Source organism: Hylobates moloch, unplaced genomic scaffold, assembly GCF_009828535.3.
Source record: "Hylobates moloch isolate HMO894 unplaced genomic scaffold, HMol_V3 SCAFFOLD_4, whole genome shotgun sequence".
Lineage (NCBI taxonomy): Eukaryota > Metazoa > Chordata > Mammalia > Primates > Hylobatidae > Hylobates > Hylobates moloch.
Window position 1 is genome coordinate 162,266,379 of NW_026652279.1, and position 25,477 is coordinate 162,291,855.

Below are 25,477 nucleotides of genomic sequence, written 5' to 3' on the forward strand. Positions count from 1 at the left end.
TTCTGTGATTTTCCCTATTATATATCCAAATTTGTTATTGCTTTACATAGATAAAATATCTAGTTTTGTACGTTTATCTTGTATTTGGCTACATTTCTGAACTCTTAAGAAATCTGAAAGTATTTAGTTCCTTCTGGATTCATGTATGTTGCTATTACTTTGCCAAGGTTCATGTGAGGCATAAAAGAAGATACACTTTCTTTTCTCTTGAATGGTTTTAACATTGGTCTACCTCTAATGAAAAACTATTTCCCAGACCATAGGCTGGCCTGAGGTTTGCATGAACCTGGGGATGTGGAATGATTGGCAGAAACCATATTAACCACCTTCATATCCATTATAACTTCAACCAATGAGTACCACAGAGTGAGTTATGGTGAATCATTTCCACAGAAGAAATTTCCTGAGAGATTTCAGTCCTGTTATATATAAAAATTGTCAGAAGTAAACAGCACTAGGTCAAAAAAGTTTTCAACTTATGTTAGCTCCTTTAGCGCATACATGAGACCTATTTTGTTCCTTTCTGTATCCCTAGAACAGGACTAGAAAATAGTAGAATTCAACATCTATTTCTTTATTGCTGTTGAATATAAATTTGGAGAAGTCAAATTGCCTATAGGAGAAAAATAACCTGATACTGACAAATCTATAGGCTTTAGAGTGTCTGCAGTGTCTACTAGTGTGTATTTAGAGGGAATTTTTGATAAGACTCAAGATTTTGAGTGGCATTTTATTAAGCATTTGAATTACTTTGTAACTGACATCTTTGTTATTGTCTAGAATAATGGCATAGCCCTTTCCATTGAAGTCTAATTTGATAGTTTGCAGTATATTGATGTATTTTCTCTTATATGGGTTTCATATGTTTCATGCAGAAGTCATTCTTAAGAGTTTTGAATAAGACTGTTATCCAAAATTCCCTCTAAAAACACGTTAGTAGACATTGGTGGTTGTCTGACCAGTTAGTTCCCTCTCCCTTTGGCCATGTGCTCAGGGCAAGGGCCAATCACCAACTCAAATGAACAGCCATGTTAATGCTGTTTCCGCCTTCAGTAGTTGTGTTAGGCATAGGCATATGACATAATTTTGTTCAACAAGGCTTGTGAGGTAGAGGGATCAGACCTTCTGAGAAAGATCTTTTTCATTCTTAAAAAGGAAAGTTAAGTCAGAGACACGCTTTACTTCCCTGAGGATATTCTGAGTGAGTTTTATGAGTTGGTGAGGTTTAGACTGGATACAGCCATCTGGTAACCATGAAGGGACAAGTCTGAGACCAAAGCCAACAGCCTGAGGATGAGGGGCAAACACAGAGGAAGAATCTGGGCCCCATGAGGTCAACAGTGAGCTGCTAAAATTAACCTGAAATTTCCCTGCTGGGAGACCTATTGTGTTGTGAAATAGTTTTATACCATCTTTTACTAGGTTTTCAATTACCAGCAGTTGGATGCACCCCGTGATCCAATGGATACAAATGATATTTAGAAGTGCACGTTAACTTAAATAAAATAAATAGCCTTGTCTAATGTACTAACCAGAAAGACATTTTTGTCTTATTTGTATGTCTTATATTCTTTGAAATGAAATAAATGACCATATATGCTTTTAAAGAGAGGGACTCTACAGATATTTGGAGAAAGAACATTCTGGGTGGAGAGAACACAGAGTGCAAAGGACTTGAAGTTAAAGTGCATCCAGCAATCTCAAGGAAGAGTAAAGGGCTCCATGTGAGTGGAATAAGATGAGCAAGGGAGAGAGGAGCAGGAGATGGGGCGCAGAGGTAAGCAGGTGAGGTGCAGGTCATGGAATGGCTGTAGGTCATTCAAAAAACTTTGTTTTTTTTATATTTCCCCAAGAAATGAAACGATTTTCAGCAAAACAGCACAGTGGTCTAATAATGCCTTAAGAATCATTCTGGCTAAGTTGTCTAAGGGGAATAAGGGCAGAAGCAGGGAGACATGATTAGCTGTCTCCCGCTATTCGGGCAAGAGCAGATGTTGAGTTGGAGTGGGAGTGGTGGGGATGGTGAGATGTGCGCTGATGCAAAATCGTTTCCAAAGGATCTGACAGGAATCACTGAAGGATAGAGTGTGGGCAATGAGAGAGAATGTGGACTGTGAGGAGTCAAAGATCACCCTGAGGTTTTAGGCCTGAGCCTCTAGAAAAATGAAGTTATGATTTATTTAGATGGGAAGGGCTGTAGGAGCAGCAGGTTTAGATGTGGGGTAGGGGAAAAACAAGAGCTTGGTTTTGACATGTAAAACTTTGGATGCCTGTTAGATCTCCAAGAGAAGACTCTGAGTAGCATTTGTAATATAGACATATCACAAAAGGCAGATATATGTATGTATATACATGTGTGTACATACATATATATGAATATATCATTTATAGAAATAGTCATATAGGAGTGTATGTGAGTTATAAATCTGGTAGTCTTCAGCATAGAGATGCTGTTTAAATCCAAGAAACTGGATAAAATCACCTAGGAAATCTCTTTTCTATATAGAAACATGAAAGAGAGTGGTGCATGGTCAAGCATAGGGCATACAATAGTTTCAAGGCCAAGGAGATGTGAATGGAGACACTGCATAAACAACTCCTTAAAGGAGTCTTGCTATAAATGGAAAGAAAGAAATGATGTGATAATTGAAGAAGGAAGTACATCAAAGAATTTTTTTTCTTTTTTTTACAGATGGTAGACATAACAGTACATTTTATGCTGAACTGGTGGACAGGCAAAACATGATAATGCAAAGACTGGTAAATAAAGCATTGCCCTTGTGGAGAGGAGTGGGATAGGATCCAGTGGACAAAGGAGGGCTGGCCTGCACTAGAAGGCAGGTGATTCATCCACTCATTCACACTAGCAGAAAAGAAGGCAGAGTGCAAGGTCCTAAAGGCAGGGAGTGGGTAGTTAGCTGGCACAAGCTTAGGAAAATTTCTTCTAATTGATTTTATTTTATGTCAGTGAAATAGGAAGAAACTCATTAAGTGAAGGTAAGGATTGAAAAAAGATGTGTTGGAGGTTTGGGGAAAAGAAAGTTATGAATTAGTCAACTAGAAGAATGGAGGAGAAGCTGGGTTGGACTGCGGGTGATTGCTAGATATATTAAGAACCCATGGGCTGGGCGCGGTGGCTCACGCTTGTAATCCCAGCACTTTGGGAGGCCGAGGCGGGCGGATCACGAGGTCAGGAGATCGAGACCATGGTGAAACCCCGTCTGTACTAAAAATACAAAAAATTAGCTGGGCGTGGTGGCGGGCGCCTGTAGTCCCAGCTACTCAGAGAGGCTGAGGCAGGAGAATGGTGTGAACCCGGGAGGCGGAGCTTGCAGTGAGCCGAGATTGCGCCACTGCACTCCAGCCTGGGTGACAGAGCGAGACTCCGTCTCACAAAAAAAAAAAAAAAACAACAAAAAACCCATGAAGGAGAGCATCAAGATAAATAGCTAATGCACATGGGACTTAATACCTAGGTGATGGGTTAATAGGTGCAGCAAACCACCATGGCACACGTTTACCTAGGTAACAAACCTGCACGTCCTGCACATGTATCCTAGAACTTAAAATATTAAAAGAGAATCCACTGGAAATAATTGATCATGAATTTAAAGAGAGATACGTACATTTTTGTCCTAGCCTCGCTCAGTTATGTGAGTGAATGTGATGATGATGCAGTCTGCTTTTGTCAGGATTGTGGTTTGGCCTGGAGAGTAATACAAAAATCTTCAAGTCCAGTGCCATTGTGGCAGTGTCTCCTGTGGCTGTGTTTCCTGTAAGAAGATTAAGTCAGATTCATGTGACTTTCTCAAGTCATTGTATCTTTTTTTTTTTTTTTTTTTTTTTTTTTTTTTGAGACGGAGTCTGGCTCTGTTGCCCAGGCTGGAGTGCAGTGGCGCAATCTCGGCTCACTGCAAGCTCCGCCTCCCGGGTTCATGCCATTCTCCTGCCTCAGCCTCTCCGAGTAGCTGGGACTACAGGCGTCCGCCACCACGCCCGGCTAATTTTTTGTATTTTTAGTAGAGACAGGATTTCACCGTGGTCTCGATCTCCTGACCTTGTGATCCGCCCGCCTCGGCCTCCCAAAGTGCTGGGATTACAAGCGTGAGCCACCACGCCCGGCCAAGTCATTGTATCTTGTGTGCTAGCACAGAGCTTTTAGAACTCATCAGCCCTTCTGCTCATGAAAGACACCTATCCTCAGAGAAAAGATGAAAAATGAAAAGACATATCATCAAGGGAATAAATGAGCCATTTAGAACCACATCAAGTAAATAAAATATTTCTCTAAGAAATATGCATAGTAGTTTATCACCAAAACCATTGAACCTCATTAACCTCAGTGATAACCTACACAATTGGTTTTGAGATGTTTACAGCTGGACTCTACCAAAACATAAGACTATTAAAGAGTAAAAGATATGGGAAATATATTCATTGGCTGGATACATTATTCTACATTAATATTTTCCAAAGGATTAATTTGGCCTTATCTTGGTTCAATACTGTCTTTTATAGTAATAAGAATATATCTTATTTAGATTTTGAGGCTCTGAAAAAGAGGGCCTTATAAGGCTTCACATAGTCTATTTTTCTGTGTCTTGTACTTTTTTTTTTTTAACCCAGTAAGGAGCTAAATCGGTATTTGCTTAATGAATTAACTACCAATTAATTCACAAATTCAATTGTTCAAGTTTTAAGTGCTTTGTATGAATAATGGTCCCTTTGATGCAATGGATATTTTTAGGGAGACAGTCAAATATTTTTATATTAGGAACTAAAAATTTTCCATTCCCTGACCAGAAATCAATCTCAAAACACAGCCATGATAATGTCTAATTATGAAACCACCAGGGAACCAAAGCTTCCTATTTTAGTGTGAAAATAAAATAGAGGATGATGTTGAATAAGTATGTCCTCATTAGCCTTCAAAACATTCTCACATTGTTGGACTGGAAAAACCCTAAGAGGCTGTTGGCTTCATCATCTACTTCCAGGCAGGATGATAACTAAATCATACTGAAAATATTGTTGCCTTTCTTAAATAAAAATCTTCAGTGAAAACTGTTTTATAAAAATGTTTTAGCTATAAATTTTCATGATGCTGTATAACAAATTAAAAATTACAGACATGATTTGATTTTTATGTTTTTATCACATCAAACAATTGGTGTAATAAATCTTCGTAACTAAATTTTTGGACTCAAATAATGGTTTTCTTATTTGATATTTCATCATTGTTTAAATTTCCCATAAGCAGGCTCTGAGATGAATATTTGTGTGCAATTTTAAAACAAGTGCTCCCAGGGGAGATGGGGAGACTGACATCGAAGTAGAAGGAGGACAGGAGGTAGAAAAGGGAACTGTTCAGTCTTAGGCACAAGACCCACAGGGACTGGAACTTAGCATGATTATGTTCGGGGATTCTAAATTATAACTTCAGAGTTGTTTAAACCTAAGGCAGATTTGCAGTTTTTCACCCAACAGTCATTAGTTAATAGCTTTAGGAGGGTAAATAAGGAGGGTGGAATAAAAATAAACATTTAGGCACTTCTGACTCTGCATTTGTTGACAAAGTGGCTCGATAATCTGAGGGCAGTGACCTGAAGTTCTACAGGAGCTGGCGCATCCCACCTACACCAACAGAAGTTGTGAATCTCGGGGAGCCTGGACAAGGCAGCAGCCATGTCTGCTACCCATGGCAGGTGCCTTCAAGAACTGAGAAAATACAGCCAACACATATAAAGCAGTTACAGTGCAGTGCAAAAATTAACTAACTAGTTGTCATTATAAGTTCAACATAAATTGAGATTGTGAAGATTATCCATATGGGCTGAATGACACTGATCAGACATTGAACTAAATAGGTCTTTAAAAATGTGAAAGATTTAAGTACATGGAGAAGTAAGGGCATTTCAAGTAGATGCAAAAGCAAGATTTTTGAAGATCAAGAAACAAGTATTGAGGTGGAATTAGTACACAGGGTTTGCTGGGAAAAGGAAGAAGCAAGATTGGGCAGGGGGCGCCATCAGACTTCGGTGCTGACCTGACATTGCCTCTGTGCCAGCCCTGTGGGAGGCCCTGATCCGTGATTGCCCTAAGATTATACTACGTTTGGCTCAAATGGCTGGACCCTCAGATCACTGCTTTGTACAGCCAGAGAGAGACCATCCTGAGAGTTTTGTGACCTTGGCTCAAACCTGTTTTTGAAGGGGTGAACAGCTGGTGGCTTTCAGCCTACCCTACTCCTCCCAGCTGGTTAACAAGTACTTTTCTGAAGGGAATTCTACACTATATAGCTTTATTTTTGTTCTTATGGCTAAGTGCAAAATGTTAGAAATTATGAATGCTTGTGAGACAATATCATAGACTATTCGTAATGGAATAGAAACCACCTTGGTAATCATAAGAAATATTACAGATTGTGAGAAATATTCCTCGGGTCTGTCCTGCTTGTGTGTATTTCTCATCGTCTTGCAAACCTGGTGTCAGTCTTGATAGTACTTAATAGATGTACACTGAATTTTTTTTTTGAAAGAATAACTGAATGAGTCTAGGCACGTACTTGTTGCTATGGGAAGGGTATGGGGATGATCCAGTGTTCCAGCTGAATCAAAGAAAACCGAGTTACCTGAGAACAGGTGGCAGGGAAGGAGAAAGAAGTAACTGAAGTGGAAAACAGATGGGTGCAGAATAAATTTTACCATCTTTATTCTTTGAACTAAGGCTAATTCTGTTCCAAAAGAAGCAATTGACTGTAAGCCCAATGCTTTCTCTATAATCTACTAGCATGATTATCTTGGTTTGTATGCCTGACTTTTGCGAGCATCGTGTTTCCATCTCATGAAGTTGTTGTATGAGTTAAACGAGATAAAATATCACATCTTGTTTATTCCAAGAGGCAATTATTTTGTTCAAATTTTTGACAAATTTGAAATTGGATCAATAGCAATGAATGGCATTTTGCGATCTCTGTGGGTAAGTCATGATGATGCACCAACATCCAAAGCTCTGACTTTGAAATCTGCAAAACTGGTGTCAGGAACTTGCAAGAAAATTCCAAGACAGTAGCAGAGCAAGTGAGTTGTGTTGAGCACGAGTGGGCCATGGTGACTCAACTAGTTCAGAAAACTAGAAGTTGGAATAAAAAATTGGCCAGCTATAGAAATATACAAAGAGCTCAGCACCAAAGGGATTTGGCTTATTTCATAGGTTGTGTTAAGTAAAACCGCATCACCAGCACTTAAGGACAATATATAATCAGAGGGTGATATATTGTATGAAAAACACAGTCATATGATTCCAAGTTGAAAAGTGAATAGTTAGACTCTCCAAAGGAGTTTTAGGAATATCTCAATCAATTTATTTCACCTGTGTCTTTATTTTTATTTCTATGTAATAATATGCCAATATAATGATGTTTTGGTAAACAAGGAACCACATATATGATAGGGATCCAATTAAGGTTATAAAACCATATTTTTACTGTTTCTTTTCTATGTTTACATATGTTTAGATATACAGATACTTACTGTTGTGTTACAGTTGTCTCCAGCATTCAGTACAGTAATGTCCCATACAGATTTGCAGCCTGGAGGAAATAGGCTATACCATACAGCCCAGGTGCGTGGTAGGCTATCAGGGTGTGTATGTACACTCTGTGGTGCTCACACAGTGATGAAATTGCCTAGTGATGCACTTCTCAGGGAAGAACCTGTTGTTAAGCAATGTAGAACTGTAATAGGGAGATATGACAAAAAATATACTTCTAAATAAGCCTAAAATATCTCTTTCAATAAATATAAAATTAAAATCTAACTGATAAGAACACGTGTCATAGTTTAGTTGGCGACATTTTTTTTTCTTTTACAGTGGTACATAAAATGATGAAAAATCTCTCTGGATGGTTATATTTGATAAACTATGGCATGGAAAGTAATTGATACATCATAAGTTCTCAATGAAAGTGAATGGACTTGATTTTTTTTATTAGTTGTTACCAATCTTAAAGAACTTAGGTAAGCCATTATAAATAATTCTTTAGAATAACAAACACAATAAAAATAAAAATATAGAAGATAAACCATCCAATTAATATCTTCTTGTTCCATAGTATAGGTTTCTCATTAACAGAAATAAGTATATGCTCTTTTTTTCTGCTTTTATATCCAATCAATTTTAAATAGACCTAGCAAGACAGTTAATTTAAAACATGACAATTAAAAAGCAATGAACTGCATTTTCTTTCCATTGTATTAAATAGCCTTTCAGTACACCAGGACACTTCTAAGAATATTTAGGTTTTCAAGAACTATTTAATGTGAAGCTTCATTTGACTCTACAATGCCAAACTGACTGATTTAGGGGCTAAAGTAACTAAAGGAAAAAGTTGCTTGACCATTTCAACCAGAGCTTGAAAGGCAAGTGTAATTTATTGTGTTGCCTGGTCAAGAGGAAGGCAGAAGGTGATAGAAGTGGTAATCGACTGGGCTACCCACAGAGGAGGTAACAAGCTGCTGGCTTTATCATTCACTACTTTTCTCACTCAAGCTACTCTTTTTTTTTTTTTTTTTGGTTACTGGTCTTATTTACCCCTCCTTTTTTCCTTAAAGAAATTTAATTCATATCTTACTGTTAGTAATTGATCTAGATTATTATATCAAATAAAAATTTCTATGACTAAATTTCATTTTCTGTTTATGAAAATGAAAAAGTTTTGTGGACAATTTTCATCACAATAAGGCAATGTTTACGGCAATTTGGTCAAAGAAATTACATCAAAATCCATATAATGTCAGTTTTATAAATTGAATATTGTTATGGGAAAATGCTTGGGCTCTCATATGGGCTTTTATTCTGTGATTATTATTCCCATAACATGTTTTAGTGTCTTACACAGCTCAGGACAGAGTCTCTTGACCCTGGCGCTAGACACAACCTCATGAGCATCTCTCTTCACCTATGGAACCTGTATTTAGTTTGTCGCCTGTGGTTCCCGAGTGTAGCTCTAGTGGACCAGGCTGTGTAGTAGGAAAGGTCTTGGCACAGAGTTCAGATCAAAATACACATGAATGAAATATATTTTTAACTTCTGGAAACTTATGCTATATAAAATAGCTCTATATGAATGCCTATTAGCAGAAGACTCATACTTGTTTTCATCATTTCCAACTCGATATGTATGCAGGATATATATATATGTTTATTAATCTATTGTGTATAATATATAAATAAAGCACCAATCCTATTGACACTATTCCACAAGATAAGGAAAGAGAGAATCCTCCCTAAACCGTTCTATGAAGCCAGTATCACACTAATACCAAAACCAGGAAAGGACATAACAAAAAAAGAAAACTATAGACCAATATCCCTGATGAACATAGATGCAAAAAACATTAACAAAATACTAGCTAACTGAATCCAATAGCATATCAAAAAGATAATCCGCAATGATCAAGTCGATTTCACACCAGGGATGCAGGGATGATTTAACATATGCAAGTCAATAAATGTGATATATCACATAAACAGAATTATAAACGAATATCACATATCATCTCAATAGATGCAAAAAAAAAAAAAAGCATTTGACAAAATCCAGCATCTTTTTATGATTAAAACTCTCAGCAATCGGCATACAAGGGACATACTTAATTTAATAAAAGCCATCTATGACAAACCCACAGCCAACATAATAATGGGAAAAAGTTGAAAGCCTTCCCTCTGAGAACTGGAACAAGACATGGATGCCCACTTTCACCACTTCTCTTCAACAGAGTACTGAAAGTCCTAGCCAGAGCCATCAGCCAAGAGAAAAAAATAAATTGTATCCAAATCAGTAAAGAGGAAGTCAAACTGTCGCTGTTTGCTGATGATAATATTGTATACCTAGAAAACCGTAAAGACTCCTCCAAAAAGCTCCTAGAACTTATAAATGAATTCAGCAAAGTTTCAGGATACAAAATTAATGTAAACAATCAGGCGCTCTGCTACATACCAACAGCAACCAAGCTGAGAATCAAATCAAGAACTCAACCCCTTTTACAATAGCTGTAAAATAAAAATAATAAAAAAACCTTAGGAATATACCTAACCAAGAAGGTCAATGACCTCTACAAGGAAAACTACAAAACTCTGCTGAAAGAAATCACAGATGACACAAACAAATGGAAACACATCCCATGCTCATGGATGGGTAGAATCAATATTGTGAAATTGATCATACTGCCAAAAGCAATCTACAAATTAATGCAATTCCTATCAAAATGCTACCATCGTTCTTCACAGAACTACCAAAAAAAATCCTAAAATTCGTATGGAACTAAGAAAGAGCCCACATAACCAAAGCAAGACCAAGCAAAACGAACAAATCTAGAGGCATCACATTACCTGATTTCAAACTCTACTATAAGGCCATAGTCACCAAAACAGCATGGTACTGGTATAAAAATAGGCACACAGACCAATGGAACAGAATAGAAATAAACCCAAATACTTACAGCAAACTGATCTTTGACAAAGCAAACAAAAACAAAGCAAGAAAGGATACCCTATTCAACAAATGGTGCTGGGATAATTGGCAAGTCACGTGGAGGAGAATGAAGCCGGATCCTCATCTCTCACCTTATATAAAAATCAACTCAAGATGGATCAAGGACTTAAATTTAAGACCTGAAACTATAAAAATTCTAGAAGATAACATCAGAAAAACCCTTCTAGACATTGGCTTAGGCAAAGATTTAATGACCAAGAACCCCAAGAACAAAAACAAAGATAAATAGGTGGTACTTAATTAAACTAAAGAGCTTTTGCATGGTAAAAGGAACAGTCAGCAGAGTAAACAGACAACCCACAGGGTGGGAGAAAAATCTTCACAATCTATACATCTGACAAAGGACAAATATCCAGAATCTACAAGGCTCTCAAACAAATCAGCAAGGAAAGAAACAAACGATCCCATCAAAACGGGGTTAAGGACAGAAACAGACAATTCTCAAAAGAAGATATGCAAATGGCCAACCAACATATGAAAAAATGCTCAACATCACTAATGATCAGGAAAATGCAAATCAAAACCACAATGCGATACCACCTTACTTTCACAAGAATGACCACAATCGAAAAATCATAGATGTTGGCATGGATGCAGTGAACAAGGAACACTTTTACACTGCTGGTGGGAATGTAAACTAGTACAACCGATATGGAAAACAGTGTGGAGATTCCTTAAAGAACTAAAAGTAGAACTATCATTTGATCCAGCAATCCCACTACTAGGTATCTACCTTGAGGAAAAGAAGTCATTATAAGAAAAAGATACTTGCACATACATGCTTATAGCAGCACAATTCACAATTGCAAAAATATGGAACCAGCCCAAACGCCCATCAATCAATGAGTGGATAAAGAAACTATGGCGCATATATATATATATATGTGTGTGTGTGTATATATATATATATATATATGTATATAAAAATATATATATACAATGGAATACTACTTAACCATAAAAAGGAATGAATTAATGGCATTTGCAGCAACCTGGATGGGAGAGCATTATTCTAAGTGAAGTAACCCAGGAAGGAAAAACCAAATATCATATGTTCTCACTCATAAGTTGGGGGCTAAGATATGAGGATGCAAAGGCATAAGAATGATACAATAAACTTTGGGAACTTGGGGGGAAAGAGTAGGAATGGGGTGAGGGATAAAAGGCTACAAACGGGGTTCTGTGGATACTGCTTGGGTGATGGGTGCACCAAAATCTCACAAATCACCACTAAAGAACTTATGTAACCAAACACCACCTGTTCCCCAAAACCTATTAAAATAAAAAATTTTAAAAATATATATAATATATATTTTATATAATGTGTATTATATATTATATAATATATATTTTAATATTACATAAAATATTTTGTTTTATATGTTTATATATTTTATATTTTATATATTAAAATATATAATATAAAACACATATAAAACTTACATATTAGAGTTGGAAATGAAATATTTATATACATTTATATATAAATTATAAATACATAAAACATACACATGTATATGTGTGTAAGTTTGTGTGTATATGTGTGTGTCTGTATACACGTGAACATATGTGTGTGTATATGTATCTGTTCTATTACTAGAAGACACTGTGGACAAATACATAATAAAAATATAATCATAGAAGTTCAGCATTAGGGAAAAATGATATTCCCTTCAAGCATGCCATTGTGGAAACAGAATTTAGCAGGTTAAGAAACCTGGCCAAGGTCGTCAGCTATTCGATGACAAAGCCAGCAGCACAATTCATCTCTGAACGGTTAAGTCTCCATGCCACTTGTGTGCCTAGTTACGTGTGTGCCTAGTTACATCCTCCTGCTTATTAACAGCCAAATACCACTTTAAGAATTAAAAGTCTATTCATTGGCATAAAAATAATATTTATGTGATAAGTTTCTTTTCCCCTAAAGTCAGTGAAAATGACTCCTAGATTTTTTTCCTAAAATTTCCTTCTAGCATCAACTAGAACTGCCGAAATATTCGGAACAGTGAAAGACTATTTCTCATCCCAGAGACGCCTAATATTTCCAGGTGTTTTTGCTATGTGGGAGGGAAAAAAAGCCCTCTGGTTCTGTGCTAACATCTGGAAAAGATGTTAACTATACACCTTTTTTTTTTTTTTTCTAATTCCACAGATCTGGCTCAGCTGAGAAGCTCTTTTTCTTGGAAATGCAAACTTATTTTATTGCTGCCTGGGAATATTTAGCCTCCCTGAAAACTTTGGTGTGCCTTTTACTATTTGAAAACCTGGAAGGTGCCTTTGAGTGAAAGTATTATTCAAGTAGGTTTTGAGTGAAATTGAGATTTTTTTAAACTTCAAACTTGACTGTAAGTGATTGTAACAATTAGTGCCACACATATATGGAGAGTTCAGTAGGTGCTGTTTATTATTTAACTGTAGATTGACTTTCTTGATGTTTTTTCATAATAGATAGAATTTTCTTTGTTTTTATATTTTAGTTGCCTAAATTCATCTCATTACTGCATGTTGATTTTTGCCTTCCATTAAGCTTGAAATACTGTCATTTAGTTCAAAAGGTTGAGTTTAATCAACATGTATTAAAATTTTTAAGCCATTTATTTACTTATTTATTTTATAATTCATTCTGTCAGCAAATACTTGTTGAGGCTTTTCTCTGTGCAAGATACTGGAGTTACAGCAAAGAACAAGAGAGAAATGGTCCCTGCTGTCACGGAACTTGCATTGAAATGGGGGAGTAGTAGATTATTCACAAGTAGATGAACAAATGGAAACAATAATATTAGATCCTTGTAAGTACTATCAATAAAATAAAATGGGATAAAGGGTGCCTGGACAGGGGAGTGGCTTTAGACAGCACAATCAGGGATCAGCCTCCTCTTTCAGAAGGCGGCATTCGAAGAGAAGCCACTCAGCACGTAACCTGGGGGAGAGGGATCCTTGCAAAGGGGGCACTGAGGCAAAGAACAAGCTTAGGATGTTCTAGAAACATGTGAGAAACAGAAAGACTCTGAATGGTTGGAGAGTAGTGAGTAAGGGGAACAGTAATGAGAGATGAGGTTAGACAGGCTGACAGAACCACATCACACAAGGCTTTGTAGGATTTGGGAAGTAAGTGATCAACAGAAATTTATGGAGCAATGTAATAGTGGGAGGAAGAATCAGTGAAAGAGAGTGAGTGGAGATGGAAGGAAGGAATGAAGGAAGGGAGGTACTGTGTAAAGATACAAACGCTGAGTTTGCAGAGAAATTACAAGTACCTAGAACTGAATTGGACAAGAATATTCTGCCTTTTCCAAGGATAGTAACAGTCAGAGCATGGCATACCTTGGTCTGAGTTGATATGGGTAATATGATAGGGGAGCGGGCAGCTGGAAAACGGAAACAAGTTCACAAAAAGAGATACACACATTTGAAACGGCTTTAACCAGTACTATCTGTATTCGTGGTTATTTTGAATTGCTTCAACATGTGTATAATGTGTAGTGTGGTATGTGTATGCAAACATTAATCCTTATTTTTATCATACTTTAGATGTGCTTTATCAGAATGATGAATATTAGAATCAGTTTTTAATTGGTGGGATGTATGTTAAGATAAGGGGTTGGCTTGGAGTCATGCTCTTGCATAAATAAAGTGTTAAAACCAGCCAGCCCATCAGTTACGCCAGCTTTGAGGTACATGAGGTCTGGAGGCCATGGGTTCTGGTTCTATTCACTAAAGACCTTGACCACAAGAGATTTGCCAATCCTGTGGGTGGTAAAAATGCCACTGAATATGCTTCAGAGGATTCAGAGGGAAGCTTCTATACAAAGCTCAGGTTGGTATATCAGAAGACAGAGGAGTAGGGATATTACTTTTCCAGACGGGCTGTGTGACCACTCTTGCGTGTTTGCTGATAAATGCCTACATGTTTGGCTATTTCAGCTCTGAGGCTCGTTTTCCTTGTGACAAATGCCTAATAGTTTGTGGGGCAGAAACTTACAGCTCTCCTTTCTCCCTCTGTTGGGAACCACCTGGTACTGCTGATGTTACCAAAAATCCATCTGAATGACCAAACCAGTTTGTGTTGGTCAGCTAAGTCAGTGTCCAAAAAAAAGCAAACAAGTGAACAACAGGGCTTGGTATGATTAAGATCTAGCCCTGGGGAGATCTTTATCCACACCCACATTTTGATGGACAGTAAGAACTGCTGTCATGTTTGTTCACATTTACATTTCTGCAGTCTCAGACCAGTCCGTGGAGAAGCTTGAAGGGGTCAAACTGTCATATTCTCTCAAAGAATCTATTGGAGAAGTTATAATAATAATGCTTAATATCTCAAAATTCAACTTGCCTTTAAAGCCTGGCATCACTTTAAAGTAAAAGAAAAGAGAGATTGTATCCAGATAAGCCGTAATTAAAGAAAGGGTTTAGCCTAGAAAGAGCTGTGATCTCCGATGATGAATAGAAGTGTATGACTAGAAATAAAGCAACAAAGACTGGATTTACCAAGATTTCCAGTCATTTCCTACTAAAATCTTGAGGAAATTTACCATCTTATGCTTGTGTTTCAGCCCCTGAAATGGAAGCGTCATGAGAATGTTTTCTGTAGTGGGGATGTTTGCACAATGAGTTTATTAATTGATGCATGTAGACAAGAGACTTGGGGGGTGCTAGGAAGAAGAAACCAGCACCCTCAGAGAAGAGGTAGGGGTAGTGCCCTGGCCCGTGCAGAGTGGACTTTACTGAATAGAAATTCATGCCCTAAGAACTGGATTGTCCCTCATCACTCTGTGGCCTTGGTATACATATGAATTGCATTCTTTTTAAAGGAATATGATCCTTGAAAACAGTTTTAAAAGACAAATGATGCACTACTAATAGACTTATGTAGGAATCCCCTGTCCCATCCTCCTACCTCCAGTGTGGCTACCCTGAAGCAAGAACCTTCAACTTCTCTACCCTGAATCAACTACAGTGCCATTCTCCCCAGTGGCATTTACCTCCATGTTTCTAAGTATGTGTTTGTGCTGCTTGTAGTTGATTTATGGTAGAGAAGACTTTAGCTCTCTCATATTACCATTCCATTTCCTCTGTACCCCTGCTTCCTAATTTGGTGATATTACCAGTTTTCTATTTGCTTGGTTGTCTATGTACATATGGTTTGTTTTCCTCTTAATCCAGTGCTTCTACTTGTCAAATTTATCAGTCAGATCTGGTAGGTCCATTTTCTGTTCTCTTGAAGATCTGCCTTCTACAGCCTCACATTGTTATATAGCAATCGAGACTAGTTGTTCTGCAACATAGAACTTGCCTTTGAAATTCCCCTTAACTTCATTATTTGTTCTTATTTTCATTTTTCTTCTGAGTTTTATCTGAATTCCTGGATCCCATGTCTTCCCTTTCTTGATTTTTTGACCTGAGAGTAGTGAATCAGATTTATCAGCTTCCCAGGAAAGGGGCCAGGATGAAACATTTTTAAAAACCAATATATCTGAAAGTATTTTAATTAGCATGTATGTTGGAAATAGAATTATGGGCTGAAAATCACCATCACTCTGAATTAAAAAAAAATTGCTTCCAATGTTACTATTAAAGCATCCAATACCACTCTAGTTCCTAGTTCTCTGTATGTGACCATTTATTCTCTTTTGGGAAGTTTTTTTAAAATATTACTTTCCTATTATTCTGAAACTTCCCCAAGATGTTCCTTGGTTTCCATCATTTTCATTCATCTTTTTACCTGTTAAGTGAGACTATCCAATATGGAAACTCATGGTCTTCAGTTTGGGGAAATTTTCTTGAACTTTTCTTCAATAATTTTATCCCCTTTATTATTTTTCCTATTCCCTTTCCAGAACTGCTATCAGACGTCAAATCTCAAAGATCAGTCATTTAATTTTTTAGTCTTTATTTGTATCTCTGTTTTGGCTTTCATTTTTAGGAAACTTCTCCTCATTTATTTTTCAACCCTTTTAGTGACTTCTTTCCAGCTAATTTATAATTCACTTTTTAGGGCACTTCATTCATTTTTGATTGTCCTATTTTTATGGCTTCACATTTTTGCAAGCCCAGATCTTCTTAGCTCTCTGAGGAGAGGGATTATACTTTCTTACTTAAGTTGCTTCCTGTTGCCTTCATCATCTATGTCATCTGAGTTTCTTTCATTTGTGCTTTGCTTTTTAGTTGTTTGTTGTTTTTTTTTTTTTGACTTGGGCCTTTTATTTTGGAGGGGCTCCTTCAAGTTCTGGTGCCTAGTAACCCTTAGCGATCTTTTTATTAAAAGTGTGGTTTTGAAAGTCAGAGTGTAAATTCACAGTATCTTAGTAGGACCTATGAGGGTGAGCTCCACCATAGATAATTTTTTTATGAAAGCCTCAAATATTCACATTCATATCCATTGTGTGTGTGTGTGTGTGTGTGTGTGTGTGTGTGTGTATATATATATATATATATATATTCAGTTTTCTAAAAACTAACAATTTAATCGATAGCCCCTGAGGGAAATAAGACTGGTATAGGCCAAGTAAGGAAACCGCGTGGATTATCACTGTTCAGATGTCTCAGTTAATTCCTGTTTTCTTTCATACTGCCTTCTGCTGTGTCCAGTATTCCTGAGTCTAAAGCCTGGGGTCTCAATTGGGAAAGAGGTAACTTCCTATCTGAAAGATCGTAGGTGAAGATCTGAAGTCAAATTTCTCCTGTAAGAGTATTTATACAAATCTTGTTAACCTCACACCTCACACATCTTGTCGCTTTCAGTTTTTGAATCTTTGAGTCTTTTCTGCATTGTTGACAGAAGCACAATGATGGAGCTGTCCAGTTCTACAGTTTCCATATGTGAGAGGCTTAATGATGTCAATACTGTTGGAGGTAGAGATTAGGGAACTGTCTTGAATCTGAGTGATCAGCCTCTGGGAAGCCTGTCCTCTTATGCACAGGGCACGTCTGAGAAGGGCAGCTGTGAGTCGTCAGCAGTTACTACTGTCATCAGCGAGATGGGTGGGTGCATGGACCCTAGAGAGGGGATCTGGGAGGAACCATAACATCCACTAGGGAGACAGTCAGAGTCCAAGCACAAAGTAACTTATATGAACTCAGAGAGTATTTGGGCTTTATACTATAAACAATGGAGAGCTACTACAATATTTTCAATAGGGAATGGACGTGATGAGATTTGCATGCTAGAAAGATGTCCTAGGGAGCAGGATAAATGTAGACACAAAAAGATAAGACTGAATGCAGAGAGACCAGTTGGGTGGCTATGGCAATAGTGTACAAGATATAAGATGAAGATCTGAAATAAATACGTTGAAGTGGAAGGCTAGATTACTAAGAGGTGGGCTCAATGTGATTCAGGGATTTACCAGAAAATCCAGATGAATTGTAGACAGGAACCAAAGGTAACTCTCACAATTATGTCTACAGGGAATAAGTTAAAATGATATGATTAACAAAAATTGGGAATATAGGAAAAGGATCTGGTGTTATATAGATTGAAGCTGAATCCACAGTCATCTCAGGGGAACACCTAAGGCCAAAATGTCATCTGACAATTGATCCAGAATCCATTATATCACCTGCATCCTTTGTTGACTCATAAACTTATTATGCATGTTGTACATCATTTTTAGTTAATTTATTTTTGCCATAAATATATATCGAGTATGTAATATGTATTGGGCACTATTTTAGATGATGGCAGAAAAAAGTGGTAGCCTATTTAATGGTAAACTAAGAATAGTAAAGCAACCGATGGGATCTTTCATAATATTTTTCTGGGCAAAATGAAGAAATAGGTTCATATCAGACAACTCAGTACACTTGTAAGTGGTTGGATGGCCTATTCACTATGTGCTAAGAGGCTAATATTGTCTTAAAGAAAGATTGTATCTAAACTTGGTCCTCAGCCTAATTTTTTTTTCAAATATCTTGTTAATTATTTGAATAAAGGTACAGAATGTGTGCTCATCATATTTACTTTTGAGAGGGTGAAATAAATATAAAACAAGTAACCATAGTTATTTTTACTGACTGGATAAAAGAACACAGCTTAGATGAAAAAGAATGAAGATAAACATCAATTTGTGTTTGGGAAAAATGCACTTATAAAAGCACACAACTGGGGCAACGTGGCATTCAAAAAAGTGAATATGACCTTCAGTTTTATTGGTAGAAATACAGCATATGAAACAAGAATACTGAAAGTACTGATCTATTCCTCATCTATTAGGCCACAGCTTCTTGGTTTCAGTTGTATATATCATACTTTCCAAAAGGCAACCATTCCAGAAAAGCAAAAATGCTCAAAAAATCAGGGCTTTGAAAGCTTGAAGTTATAATACATAAGGAAGAGGTGAAGGCAATGAAAATATTTATCTTTAAGAAGTGTAGAATTGTTTGGGGGTTATATAGACTGGGGAATATACTATTACATCATTGAATATTTGATTCAAGGCTTGTGGCTAGAATATTATTTTAAATGTCTTCTTAGAGTAGACCTGGAACCAAGGGGTGAAACCTTCAAAGCAATTCTCAGAAAAGGATGTGGTCTTCTTAATTTTTTTTTTTTTTTTTTTTTTTTTACCAAGGCTACCTAATTACTTGGCAAATATACGGTATGTTATCAACAAATTTAGTTTTGAACTAGACAACCTTTAAAAAATACCTTGAATGCTGAAATTCTCTGATTGTGTAACCTGAGGACTGAAGGACTACATTCAAGGACTGGGGTGTTTTCAATCTTTTTGAATTCAGTTCCAGATGCACCAGGTCCTTTCAGGCACCCTTCATCATGCATCCAACCCACTGCTGTGTCCCCAGCCAGCAGAAGTGAGAAACTCAGGACCTTTCTTGGCACATATGTGTCCTTGAGGTTCTGAAAACTGGGAAAATGGAAGGAGTAGGTGTTTCCAAGGCATTCAATACTTCAGTTTAAAAAAAAAAAAGAATGCTAAAAGGCATAAATTTAAAGTTACCCTTTCATTTTGACAGAGTTTCTGTGGATCCAAGACTTTCAACTGAGTCACCAAGTCAGCCACAATATAACTATTTCAACTGACTGGGAATATTATTTCTGAGTCACAGTAATGTAATGATATGAACTTTTACATTCTCTCAGTCACCTAGTACATACTAACTTCATTTCAAAGCTGAATAATATATAAAGAGAATATTGCTTATTGAATACTACACTGTATGAAAATACTACAGGTTAAAAAAATCACTTAAATCCATTAAAATGTTCAAATATCAAGTCCCTATTTCATAATAGATTTTCCCTCAGAAAATATGCAAGGAGTAAACAATACATGACTCATTTATTAAAGCTTCCATGTTTTTATTGCAAATTCCTAGGCAGGCTTTGGAATAGATACTTCCCTTCTATCATTATCATGTTCTCTGAGTCACTAGGTTTCTAGATGTTGACAGGAAAGCCTGTTCCTATGTCCTTGTACTATCACACGTTGGCAGGATAAAATGTAACTCTAGAATTTGTACTAAAGGTGGGTGGAAATTCCACTCTTAGATCCAGGCACCCTCAGGCGTCAGCCCTGAGCCCTGTGCTTTGCAGGCTTCTCAAGCTATTATTATGTAAAAATAGATATCTTGGGATATTATTCAAATGCACTCTGTGATTTCTTAGAGATGAGGTTGGGGCCTGAGAACTTGCATTTCCATAAATTCCCAAATGATGCTGATGTTGCTGGTCCATGGAGCACGCTTTAAGAACAACTGACTTAGTAATTCCCATTCTGTCTCTTTTAGACAGGCCCTTCCCCCACAGGCTGTAGTTCATGTGACTTAGGAACCTGCCAACTCAGAACCTGTGTCCTTTTTTTCTAAGCCACACTTTGGGTAGCCAAGACCCCAGAATTACCTGTCCAGACATCCTCCCAAAACTCTGCATACCTGTCCCCAGTCTGTCCTTGCAATAAAAGACTCCACTAGTGTGTACACACCTGTATCTAAGGGTGGTCAGGAAATCAGCTATTTGAAAAAGGTTAAGTCGTGTGAGTAGGGGTTGGGGGGTGGGGGGACACACAGATGTGCCCCATGCAAAACCTCCCCTATTACAGGGTGGAGATTGGGGTAGAAACAGAAAAGAAATGGACTATGATTAGAGGACTTTCATTGTCTTCTTGCTCCAGCAGGCAAGTATTGTGGTGGTCTTACCCTTATACCTACTTATATAAATGACAGGGAGAAATCCCATCCTGTTATGGCTCATCCCTGATTTTAAGGATCTGGGACCACAGATGATTCTTGGATGGTTCTATTTCATGAGAAAGGATTGCATCTACAGTGCTCTTCTTAGGGTGAATGAAAAATGTTTTCCCCTTCCGTATAACCCTCTACACATTTTTCCCAGATGACCATAAATGTAGGGGATAGTGTATGCGCTTTGGATTTCAGCTGAAATACGACTAACTTCCTGTGTGAATTTAAGCAAGTCAGTTGACCTCTTTGGCCTCAGTTTCTTTATCTTTAAAATGGGAGTAAGAATGTCTGCCTGTTCTCTTCCATCTCCTTCTTATTTCTACCCAATTTAATTCGATGCCTTTTTCAGTTTTTTTGTTCAGATGCTACCATCTTTGATTAGATCAAGTGCCTGTATCTCATCTGGAAGTAACTTCTCACTGCACTTGCAACCCTTCGTTCTTTTATGTGGTTTTGTTTTGATTAATGTCTTTCTAGCTCATTGGACTCTGGGAGAGCAGGGATCATGTCTCCTTAGTTCCCTGTTATATTCATTCTATCTTGCACAAAACCTGGCACCTGATAGATGCTAAATCCCCATTTGCTAATGCACAAATAAATGGGTGATTATTGTCATAATTAGAGAAAACATACTAAATGACTGGCACATAGTAGGTGCTTAGTAAATGACACCGATTGTTTTTCAGTGCAATTTGTGCTATAAATAAACATTTAATTTTCTTTTCTCACATTTGATATATGGGGAGAATGGGGTGAATTTGAGACAACTACAGTTTAAACTGTCCAAGTCAAGAAAAAAATGTGGCGTGATAAGCTACTGGCCTAAACGGCTGGAAGTATGACACACTTTTTAAAGACTAAAGAAATTAAATATCCAGTTTAAATCAAAGGATAATAAATGCAAGAAAAAGTTGTATTTGCCAGGTTTCCTTGCCCCCGCCCCAACCCAAACTCCAAAGAGTGCATCTTCTTTAAAAGCGTGTGGTGAAAGTAATTCCCTACCCAAGTGTTCACACGACTGTCAGTGGCCTCACCCTTCTTCTCCACAACTCAGGGCTTATTTTAAAGGTCTCTTTTAATATCGGCCAGTCCAAATATTCTCTTGTCAAATATTTCTGGGGCCTGTACTTGAAATCTGTGAACAGGACACTTTTTTTTTTTTTAATGTCAAAATAAACCATCTGCTTGTACAACTGTTTCTAATTACTTCCCTTCCTAGACTCTCCACGGAGGGGTTTGGCACCAGCACCCCGCCCAGAGCAGTGCCGCTGCCCAAATCCTCGCAGGCAGCTCATCAACGCAATTGCAACTCCGGCTGGAGCCCCGGACCTGCAAGCCTGGGTGTCCGTGGGTCCGTCTGCCCGGCCATCTGCTGGTGGCACCTCTCCCTCCTGCCGCCTCCCTCGGTGAACCCCACCTTGCAGAAGTGCAGCTCGCCCTGAGCAGCCCAGGAGCGGCCCAGGAGCTCAGCATGCGTCCCCCAGGCTTCAGGAACTTCTTGCTGCTGGCGTCCTCCCTTCTCTTTGCTGGGTTGTCAGCTGTTCCTCAAAGCTTCTCGCCATCTCTGAGGTAAGTTTGGTTTGTTATTCTTCAGTACAGACCTGCCCTGCTTATGTGGCAGGGCTCAAGCTTGCAGGATGGCTGCCCTAAGCCAAGAGCTGTTACTAAATTGGACACGGGATAAACTGTTTTCAACCTGTTCCTTTTCCTCTCCTTATATCTACACTGTGTATTGCCTCATGTCTGTCCTTTTGCTTTTCCTTTGGAAAAAAGCAATCATTGAATAAAAATATAATTTTCTCTTCTGCAAATACATATCAGGAGGAATTTCTGCTGTGAGTTAAAATTCTATGTGTACCTGTATCTTCTCACAACCTATAAAGCAGAATGATCTCTGTTTCTCAACAGCAGCAACAGGAGGTCTGTATTACATTTTGTATCACATCCTGAAAGAGACTGAGGCACACTGCAATAGTGAAACTAAACTTTTGAAAAGTAGAGTTCCTAAAGACTGCTTAATGCAAATTATGCCCGATCCTATCATAACATGTCTAACTCTTTCTATAGATTCACCTCTTCTATAATATAACTGCTCATTGGCCATCAGATAGCAGTGGGACGTTTTTTAAAGGAGAACTGAAAAGTCAGCTGAGTGCCATACGTTGGATTACTTTGTATTTAATCTAAATGTGCATAATAAGATTTAGTGATAAACTAGCAAAGAGCAGGGCAGATCACCTCTATCCACCTGGAGGAAGGACCTGTGTCCAGGGGGCAGGTCACCCATTACACATTTTGGGCCCTGGTCATTTCTCTGGTGGGTGATACCTGTTTGCTTGGGAAAATACAGCCCTTCCAGGCAGCGCTTGGACCCCAGAGAGATGTGGGCCTCAGGCTTCCTGTTCCTGGGGTTGTACGTCTGCACCTGGAGGACACACTGGGGAGGAAACGTGGGTTCGGAGCAGGGGGCGGCGTCCGCGTCTGATCCGGCCTGCCGGTTGCTTGTCGCCCGCGCAGGAGCTGGCCGGGCGCCGCCTGCAGGCTGTCCCGGGCCGAGTCGGAGCGCCGCTGCCGCGCACCTGGGCAGCCCCCGGGGGCCGCGCTGTGCCACGGCCGGGGCCGCTGCGACTGCGGCGTCTGCATCTGCCACGTGACTGAGCCGGGCATGTTCTTCGGGCCCCTGTGTGAGTGCCACGAGTGGGTGTGCGAGACCTACGACGGGAGCACCTGTGCAGGTAAGGGGGCGGCGCTGTCTCCTCCCTCGGGAGGTCGGAACTCCTCTTCTGGGATTTCTGCCACTCCCCTAGAAGAGTGAAGGGTGGGGATACACCTCCCTTCACATAAGCACCAATTAAGTTACTGCAATTGTCACACTTTGGCTAGTTAATTCTGGCATCATTTGTCACAATACTTTTATCCCCCAGGCTCTGAACTTGAATGGAAGTAATATTTTAAAAATTCATTCACTTAATTATATATTTTATTATATATGATAAAAATTATGATTTTTTAAAGATGGGATCTTGCTATGTTGCCCTGGCTGGTCCCCCCAACTCCTGGGCTCAAGCCATCCTCCCTCCTGAGCTTCCCAAAGTGTTGGGATTACAGGCGGGAGCCACTGCACCTGGCCGTCATTTGCTTAATTCTAAAATCTCACTTGCCTCTAAAGTTCCTCGTTACAGAATAAATTCCCCAATGTCCTCACAAATGGAGTTATTTTACTGGGTTCTCCTATCCCTATCAAGAATGTTAATCATAATATTTGTAGATCTTAGGCCTGTATTTTATTTTATATAGGAAACAGTGGGAAGGGGAATGTATTATTTTCCTCCATTCTAGGGAGGCAGGTTTTGTCTTTGAAGCCTGATTTGCTCTCTCATCATTAGAATATAGTTCACAGGCAGGAGTGCATGTCAGAAAACTATAACAAGGAAAAAAGTAAACAGGCACATATTTACTTAGAATGACTTTTCTTGCATTGTTCTAGCTGCTTGAATTTTTGAGTTGCAATGAAACTTGGTATTTTGTAAGGGTGGAGTGAAAATACATTCACTTCCCTTGCACATTTTTAAGGAGTGATTCAGGTTCTGATATTGGAAAGGGTCAAAAAATTCCTTCCCGGAGAACACCCTTAACCTCTTTACCTGTTTCAGATAAATGTGTCATTTTACTTAAGGCCAAGAACTTCAATTAGTGCCTTGTGAGTGACACAGAACTCCATTAGTGAAAGCACAACACAATGCATTCCAGCCACGGTTTGGCAAATTTGTAGGAAAAACTAGCCTCTTATTTTACCTTCAATGTAGCTAAGAATAATAAGACAGCCAACACTAACATAGAAAGATCAAGAATGAGTTTTTAGCAAAATATTTTTTTCTTGGAACCTGGGCCCAGTAGTGTATAAGTTAGGTTACATAATATGCAGGCTGCTTGGCAATGCAAAAAATAGTCATAGAAGAAATTTGGAGGGGCGCAGGTGCATCTACTTGATTTGTTTTCCCTGTGAAGGCTGTGGATCAACCCTTTAAGAATACTGAATGCTGGGTGGGGTGGCTCACACCTGTAATCCCAGCACTTTGGGAGGCCGAGGCAGGTGAATCACTTGAGGTCAGGAGTTCAAGACCAGCCTCGCCAACTTGCTGAAACCCAGTCTCTACTAAAAATACAAAAATTAGTCAGGCATGGTGGCATGTGCCTGTAATCCCAACTACTTGGGAGGCTGAGGCAGAATTGCTTGAACCTGGGAGGTGGAGGTTGCAGAGAGCCAAGATCGTGCCGCTGCACTCCAGCCTGAGCGACAGAGTGAGACTTCATCTCAATAAATAATAAATAAAAATAAAATATTGGATGCCACAACTTGTTATTTAACTTCGCAGTCCTACAAGCTGCAGTATTATTAAGGGTAGCCCTTTGGAATGAAAGCTAAGTTACCGCCTAATATTTCATTCCAAATTTGACTGTTACTTGGCTTCTCTGACCTATGGCCTCTGGCAAGCCCTCTTCAATATCATGAATTTTGAACAAATTTTCCAGGGCTTTTTCTTTTGTTGTTTTATAAGAGAAGTAAGAGGTAAGATGCAGCCTTTAACTGGTGAAAGTTGTAAGTGCCATCAGATTCACTTTCCCTGTTGAAGAACCTAGGCTGGTGCTTTTCTCTGTGAAACTATGCAGAAGGAATGCTGTGGTAGACAGCGTTCTTTTTTCCCTCCCATAGAAAATGAT

The 25,477-nt window shown here is 38.5% G+C and overlaps 1 protein-coding gene across 2 annotated transcripts in view; it reads left to right on the plus strand.

The window, feature by feature from the left end:
• The window catches only part of ITGBL1 (integrin subunit beta like 1), a 295,436-nt gene that overhangs the window by 5,410 nt on the left and 264,549 nt on the right, over positions 1-25,477 (plus strand). For both annotated transcript variants that reach the window (XM_032151257.2, XM_058438045.1), the window contains exons 2-3: positions 21,975-22,324; positions 23,273-23,490. In XM_032151257.2, the coding sequence (XP_032007148.1) occupies positions 22,227-22,324; positions 23,273-23,490 (316 nt within the window). In that variant the 5' untranslated portion in view covers positions 21,975-22,226. The remainder of the gene's footprint in view (positions 1-21,974; positions 22,325-23,272; positions 23,491-25,477) is intronic.